At 45.1% G+C, this 8,143-nt stretch overlaps 1 protein-coding gene across 1 annotated transcript in view; it reads left to right on the plus strand.

Annotated features, from left to right (window-relative positions):
* Window positions 1-4,215: 4,215 nt before the first annotated feature.
* The window catches only part of Rab33a (RAB33A, member RAS oncogene family), an 11,925-nt gene continuing 7,997 nt past the window's right edge, over window positions 4,216-8,143 (plus strand). Inside the window, exon 1 of the mRNA XM_021153856.1 lies at window positions 4,216-4,832. Within this exon, the coding sequence (XP_021009515.1) occupies window positions 4,575-4,832 (258 nt within the window). The 5' untranslated portion in view covers window positions 4,216-4,574. The remainder of the gene's footprint in view (window positions 4,833-8,143) is intronic.

Raw genomic sequence — 8,143 nt, forward strand, 5'->3', positions numbered from 1 at the left:
TAGGGGAAAGCTGGGGCTACAAAACACCCTGTCTCGATAAGGAAGGAAGGAAGGAAAGAAGGAAGGAAGAAAGGAAGGAAGGAAGGAAAAGAAAGAAGGAAGGAAGGAAAGAAAGGAAGAAAGGAAGAAAAAAGAAAGAAAGAAAGAAGAAAAAGAAAGAAAGAAAAAGAAAGGAAGGAAGAAAGAAGGAAGGAAGGAAGGAAGAAAGAAAGAAGAAAGAAAGAAAGAAAGAAAGAAAGAAAGAGAAAAAGAAAGGAAGAAAGAAAGAAGAAAGGAAGGAAGAAAGAAAGAAAGAAAGAAAGAAAGAAAAAGAAAGAAAGAAAGAAAGAAAGAAAGAAAGAAAGAAAGAAAGAAAGAGAAAGGAAGGAAGGAAGAGAGAAAGAGAGAGAGAAAGAAAAGACTAACAACAAAACAAGCTGGATGTGGTAGCACATGCCTTTAATCACAGCACTAGGGGAGATCCAGGAGGGGAGATCCAGGAGAGTTTCTGTGAGTTGGAAGCTAGCCAGGACTACATAGAGAGACCCTGTCTCAGAAACAAATGCAAAGAGACAGCTACCCCCAAAGCCTCAAAATACAGTTAATATTGATTTTATGTGTATGACTGTTTTGCTTGCATTTATGTCTGTGTACTAGGTGCATGGTTGGTGCCCTCATAACATTAATTAGGCATAGTTGGCTATGTTGTAGGTGCCAAGAAGTAAACTTAGTCATCTGCAAGAACAAGTGCTCTTAACCACTGAGCCATCTTTCCAGCCCTCAAGATTAATTTTTTTTTTTTTTTTTGAGAAAGGGTTTCTCTCCATGTAGCCGTGGCTATCCTGGAACTTGCTCTGTAGACTAGGCTAGCCTCAAACTCACAGAGATCTGCCTGACTCTGCCTCTGCCACCTGAGTGCTGGGATTGAAGACCTGTGCCACTACCTCCTGGCTTTGAGTGATATTTTTTCATCTAAATCTGCTTTGGGGGATGATTATTGAAAATATCAATTCCAGAATAAAATAAATATATTTTATATTATAATGACATTATAGATATTGCTTCTTGTTATTTCTAGAAACTCACAATATGAGTTTCTAGAAATTCACTGAAGGTCTGAGGCAAGACAGCCCTTGAGTCCAGCAGTTTTGGGGAGCAGCATGGAATAACACAGTGAGATCCAATCTCTCTCTCTCTCTCTTTTTTTTCTTTTTTGGTTTTTCAAGACAGGGTTTCTCTGTGTAGCTCTGGCTCTGTAGAACAGGCTGGCCTCAAACTTAGAAATTTGCCTGCCTCTGCCTCCCAAGTGCTGGGATTAAAGGCGTGTGCCACCACGCCCAGCTGAGATTCAATCTCTTAACAACAGTAGCAAGTTAATAATAAAGATTAATAATAAACATAAATTGGTTTAATACAAAGTCAATTATGTCTGCTAATAAAGAAAACTGAAAATACTATCAAAATTATGATACTCATATACAATTATGAAATAACTGAATAATAGTACAATAATTTAATAATGCATAATTAAAATCAGTGCAAAACACATATAACTTTTTGTGATAGGGACAATGAAGCATTTCTCTTGTCCTTTTAGTTAAAAACTGGATTTTACCCTAGTAAAATATTCATCAAACAAATTCCAAAAGAATGTGATAACAAACATTTCATTAGGATAAGAACCCATCGCAAAATATTATGTTTCTAGAAATCAAAACTTCAAACTTACAAAAGTACAAAGGTAGACACAGTGGCAATTATTTTTTGCCAGAAACATCTGTATGTATATGTGTGTGTGTGTGTGTATAATATATGTATGTGTTTGTGTGTTTGTGTGTATGTATATAAATGCAAGTTGGCATAAATTCTACCCAAAGTTAGCAGCATCCTCTTTCTACTGAATGTGAAGTGTGTGACATTAATAGTTACTTCCCCTCATTTTTTGAGACAGCCTCCCATAGTCCAAGCTGGCTTCAAATTCACTATGTAGCCAAGGATGACCTTTAACCTCTGATCTTCCTGCTTCTACCTCTCCAGGGCCAGCATTGTACCAACTGAGCTAGCCCTCCTAACTCAGAAATCTGCCTGCCTCTGCCTCCCAAGTGCTGGGATTAAAGGCATACACCACCACTGCCCGGCTTCTCTGGATGGTTTTAATGTTGTCTAGTATAATCAAGGGTTTTAGAAATGGGTGACCCACACAAATACTATATGTCCAACTCAAGAATAAGATTAAGTAGAAGGCTGTATTTTTAATAACTTGAACTTGGCTGAGCACTCACATTCCAATATGCTTACACACATATCACTCAGATACTGGGCTGTTTTATTTCCTGTAGAAGAATTTTAATCCAGCAACATGGCTGCTCTAGCAAGGGATCACATCCAAAGATCTGGAATACACAGACACATCTTTAATCACAGGAGACAGAGGCAAGCAGATGTCTGAGTTCAAGGCCAGCCTGGTACAGAGTAAGTTTCAGGTAAAGAAAAGCTTAGGTCCAGGCATGATGGTCCACATCTTTAATCCTAGCACTCAGGAGACAGAGGCAGGCAGATGGAGCCAGAAGATTAGAACAGATTGCCAAAGTTAGTATGAGGCCAAGCAGAGCAGTCCAGTCAGAAGCTGAGAGAAGCCAGTTTGAATCAGTCAGCTTAGAGAGGAGTTTGGGCCAAAACAGCTGACTTGAACCAGTCAGACAGAATTCAGAAAGAGCTAGAAAGGATGGCCTTATTCAAAAGTAAGTCTTAGAGGTTGAAACCTCTAGATTATACAGAGTCTAGAAGCTTCCAATCCTAGGCCTAGGTTAGCAGACGGAAGCTGTAAGTCTCTGAGATGACAATTATATCAGGTGAACAAAAGTTACTTTTACATTTTTCCTTAGTGGAAATGGATTTCATTACACTGACTCTTCCTGTAGATCAGCCTCACATGCAAAATGGCAGCTCATGTGTGCTGCTGGCTCCCCTGACTTTGATGACATTAGCAATATCTCATATGTTGGTGCTAATGGTATATGTCCGTGATACCTTAGCCTATGAAATATGAGGGAGATGAGCAAATTCCTAAAACAAACATAAAATGGGTGCTCATTGTTGTATGCAAATTGTACCTAAGTTGACTTCATACAGATGTTAAACCTGAAAGTCACTTTTGGGAGATGGAATATGGGTCTTGACCAAGTTAGTAAGCCTTGGGAAGCTACCCTCTGAAATCGTAAAAAAAAAGTTGTATTCATTTATCATCTTCCAAGCATAATCTAGGCTTCTGACAAATTAGACCCAACCACTATATTCTACATTCACTTGCAGGGGGTGGGTGGACCCTCCTTGGGATTCCAATTCCCCTTGAAACTCCGCCATTCTGAAACAAAGTATGGCTTTGTGAAGGGCTCAGAGTATCAGGAATCATGGGGTTTATGCCGTGTCCTAAGTGCCCTCACCTGGGCCTGTAATGGTTAGCCACAGAAACAAAGTCCCCCTTTGCTGGAACTGTCCCCACTAGTTCCCCCTCCTCCTAGCCTCTGTATGGCCCTCTCCCGCGGCGGGCCTTCCTCATTGGCCAGCCAAACACAACCGACTGTGACAGCCAATGGGAACCACCCTCCTGAACATTCAGAGGGTGGGTGCTCGTGGTGTGATGAGGGGAGGTTGGCGCCTGGTACGCGCCCCCCTACATCTGGCAAGTCTTTGACAGAAACAGTAACACCCCCTACACACTCACGCCTGTGCCCCGTGTCTGCCTCCTTTCAGCTGCGTGGGGGCCCTCCACAAGCCACTGCGTTCACTGGTGTCCTGGCAGTGTCCTCGCCAATTCCTTGGGCACCAAAGAGTGCACCTGCACTCAGTAAGACCGAATACCTCTTTTTCCTAAGACTTGGTGGGGGGAGGCAGGGAACCACAGCGGCGCAGCTGTCAGTGGCTGTGGAGGTGTGAACGAGGTATCTCAGATCCCCAACCCCTTGATGCTGCACCGGACTCGAAACTCTCCTGCGATGCCTTATGGTACAGCGCTCTTTGTCCTCCCCAGCTGTGCTCACTGCCCATTGAGCCTATGCGCTCTAAGTAGGGGTGGGAATCCTGAAACCCACCACAGAACTGGGGACAAGAAGAGAAGGCTCGCCTGAGGCGCTGTGTTCCACACTCCTCATCCCTTCCCGGTTGTGCTTAGGCTTTCTCCCTCCAGTGTGTCCCTGGGGTCCGGAAGGGGAGGGTCTAGGCAAAGGCGCGGCACAGCCTGAGCCTGCAGTCCCAGAGCTCACACACCGGCAGAAGGAGACCTCTCGAGGCTGGCCCAGTCTCCATTTCTTCTCTCTCAAGCTTTTGTGTCTGTGCCTTTGAGCTGAAAGGAGGGTGCACTAGGAAAGGAGGAGGGGTGCCTGGGGTGAGAGCACCCTCTTCACGCGCGCGCGCACACACACGTTGCCGGCGCACGCACACACGGGCGGACACACACTTCCAGACGCGCGTGCGAGCACACACACACACACACACACACACGCACAAAGCTCTCTCGCTTTGAGCGCACTAACGTGGCCGCTTTCTTTGTGTGGAGCCCTCGAGTGGGGTTGGGACCCGGGTCCTGTCCCGGGGAGATGGCGCAGCCCATCCTGGGCCATGGGAGCCTGCAGCCCGCCTCAGCTGCTGGCTTGGCATCCTTGGAGCTCGACTCATCGATGGACCAGTACGTGCAGATTCGCATTTTCAAAATCATCGTGATTGGGGATTCCAACGTGGGCAAGACCTGCCTGACCTTCCGCTTCTGCGGGGGTACTTTCCCAGACAAGACTGAGGCCACTATCGGTGTGGACTTCAGGGAGAAGACCGTGGAAATCGAGGGCGAGAAGATCAAGGTGATCCTGCTGGTCAGGTCCGGGCAGGGAGGAACCTGGGAGGGGGTTTCCGCCTGAGGTATATTGCTAGTGATAATAAATGACTAGCTTTGGCTGTGTCGCCACCTGCCGAGCTCAAGACCCTGGGCACATCTACAACCCTTTTAGCTTCTTTCAGGGGCTCATCCCCATCTAACCCACATTTTCTGGCAAGCCAGGGTGGTTGCATTCTTACCCTTTGCCCCTGCCTGACAGCTTTGGCCGGGAAAAGCAGGTTTGAAATCGTCCTCAATCCTAAACGGGAGAGACACCCCTGAACACAGAGAGGCCTGAGACATCTCTGGTCCTAGTTTTGTGGGATGGATCTCAAAGCACTTTACACATTTTGAGGTCCTTTCTACCTCTTGGGTGCCAATAGGCTGCAAAAAAAGAAAAAAGTCATCCTGGCTAAGCCCTGTGACATTAGAGAGGTTGGGAATAAATGGAGCAAGAACTCGGCTTTATTTTAAAATGCAGTTTATACTTGTGAGTAGAGCTGACTTGGGATGGAGGTGGAGTGGAGCATGGTTATGTCACAAAGTCATGAGCCCTTTTAAAGATTGAGACACAGTCACCTGCTGGCTCTTCATAATCTCCCAAAACTTGTTCTTTGCGGGCAGTCCCTCCCAGATGCTTGCTGCTTTAGCTCGGTTTGGATGAAGCTGGTGAATGAAGAGCCCATTACTCATTCTACTGGCATTGTCTTCAGAAGGCTTTTTGGGAAACATACAACAACTTCTCTGAGGGTCAGGGGGAAGTACCTTGACATGGTTTACTAAATAGGCCAAGTGCAAATATTTTTGTATGTTCATTTAGTGTAGTGAAAGTAGAAACTCGGTAGGACAGGGTATGTCAGTGTGTTGGGAGTGGGTAGCAGGAAGCAGGGTAGGCAAGGACAGCTTTGTGTGTCATAGAAAGCTTGTAAGACACCGGGGCTACTAAACGCCAAGTCCTCTAGACTCATAGCTGGCCTTTGCTTGAGCAGGACCCCAGGGAAGCCAGAGATGAAGGTAAACTTCTTATTGGTCAAACAGCTGAAGGGGACACATGCCCTATCTGTGAACTGGAGAGAATGACAAAACACCCCAAATTGTGCAAGATTTCTTGGTGATCAAAATGATTGCATTTTAAAATGACTTCAGCAAACAAGCAAAGCACTGTGCTTTAGGAAGATGTGTGGAGAGAGGAGAGATTCTGGGTCTGGGAGATAATAGATTTTTTTGAACTTCTGATCTATTTTAGCTCTTTCCAATCTGTGGCGACAGGGATGGCCTTTTAAAGCCAATGCGGGTATCTATCTTTATCTTTTTCAAGGACTCTTCATGTTGAATGTTTGCACAGGTCAGGGCTTCTTCCTTGACGGTGCCTAGTTTCTTTAATATATGGCTATAAGACATTGGAAAGTCTAAGACGTGATTTTTTTTATAACCAAAGTAGAAATAAATCAATGGATGCATTTTAAAACACCTTCAAAATCATGTTTAATGTTATCATTTACTTAAAATCAGGTATTACAGTGAGCTGAAGTGTTTCCTGGGCTTAAAAGTTGGAGCAGCATATTAAATCCCTCTGAAGTTTGAGTGGTGGGGAAACGGAAGTGCATGGGAGTCTAGGAGGGAAGGGAGATGAAGGGGGAGAAAGGAAAGAGGAGAAATGGGGGGTAGGAGGTGAACAGTGGATGGAGTTATCACCCAATGGCCTTGGGGAGGGCTTTAAACCATTACCCACCCCACACCCCACAACCACCACCCCTGGACTTAACCTAACTAACTGGCTTTCAAGTCCCTGCCAAATATCCTAGACTTTTTTTCCCCAGAGGGCAGAGCCTGTGACAGTGTGACTCACTGGAAACAGAGATCAGCACAACACCCCGTGCAGATAAGTGCTTAATATGGGTTTTGAGGGGAAGATGATATTTCCAAAAGGACAAAGCCTTGTAACACAGTTCAAGGAGGAACCTCTGAGGACAAATTGGGCAAGAAACCTCAGTGGAGTGTGGGACCTGGGACATGCTGACCTCACTCCCCTGTAAGCTGTTGAATCGCTAAGGCCAAAGCTGGCAGGTGAGAGACCAGAGTGTCTGTGGCAAGATGGCAGAACATGGCAGCTGGCAAGAGATCAAGAAGGACGTAGATTGTGCCTCATGCTTTTTCTGCAAGAAAAAAAGTACCAAAACATGGTTAGGGGTAGGGGTAGGGGTAGGGTTAGCCCCAGAGTTCTGCCAGCAATAGTAAGCTATCAGATTATAAGTAGAAGCCCTGGCAGGTGAGTAGTAGAGACTTCTCATTATCTCTTCTTAGTTCTAAAGTAGTGTATTACCTCTTTTAGGCTTTCTCCTTTGTGTCCTCCAAGTGGCACATATGACAATCTCTGCTGGGGGATAGATGCTCGATGTTGCTCATTCAGAGGACTGTTATTCCAGCTCGAGCTGGATCTGATGCCTCTGGCCTCCACAAATACATTCACTCATGGGCACATACTTACACATAATTCAAAATAATAAAAACAAATAGAAACTAAACAAAAATTCCATTTATTGACTAAACAAAGCCCAAGGTGAGCATTTTGATACAACAACCCTAGGAATTAAGATTTTAAAATATTTTTAATTTTAAAAATCTACAGTGTGTGTGTATGTAGGGGGGGGAGGCACATGTGTTCCACAGAGCATAGTGGAGTTCAGAGGACAACTTGTGGGTCCCAATCTTTCTTTCCACCCTCTGAGTTTTACAGTTCATTCTGTTGGGTGCCAAGTACTGAAACATCTTGCCAGGGTAAAATTGGGTTTTTTATTATTTTCCTTTCACAGATCAGGAGACTGAGTTTGAGACAGATGAAATACCTTGCCCATGGGCACAGTGGTCTTTTGTCATTGCTAGCATTTCAATTGAGATCCAGAGTCCATGTTCTATATACTGAGCTCTACTACAGAGGGCACTAGTCCACTAGATTGGGAGTCATACACTACCAAGTAGCCAGTCTTATTGTGTCTAGGCTGGGACTTAAGGCTATGGTCCAAGGATCAAGGCGCCTTCAAGTTGTCTCCTTCAGGTTTGGGGGTGAAGTTCAGTGTTAGAGTGTTTGTTTAGCATATGTGAGGCCTTGGGTTCAGGGCCACTAAATAAGTAAAACAGAATTTAAACAAGAACTCTATTTTGGCCGGGCGTGGTGGCCCACGCCTTTAATCCCAGCACTCGGGAGGCAGAGGCAGGAGGATTTCTGAGTTCGAGGCCAGCCTGGTCTACAAAGTGAGTTCCAGGACAGCCAGGGCTATACAGAGAAACCCTGTCTCG

The sequence above is a fragment of the Mus caroli genome, chromosome X (genome assembly GCF_900094665.2).
Source record: "Mus caroli chromosome X, CAROLI_EIJ_v1.1, whole genome shotgun sequence".
Taxonomy (NCBI): domain Eukaryota; kingdom Metazoa; phylum Chordata; class Mammalia; order Rodentia; family Muridae; genus Mus; species Mus caroli.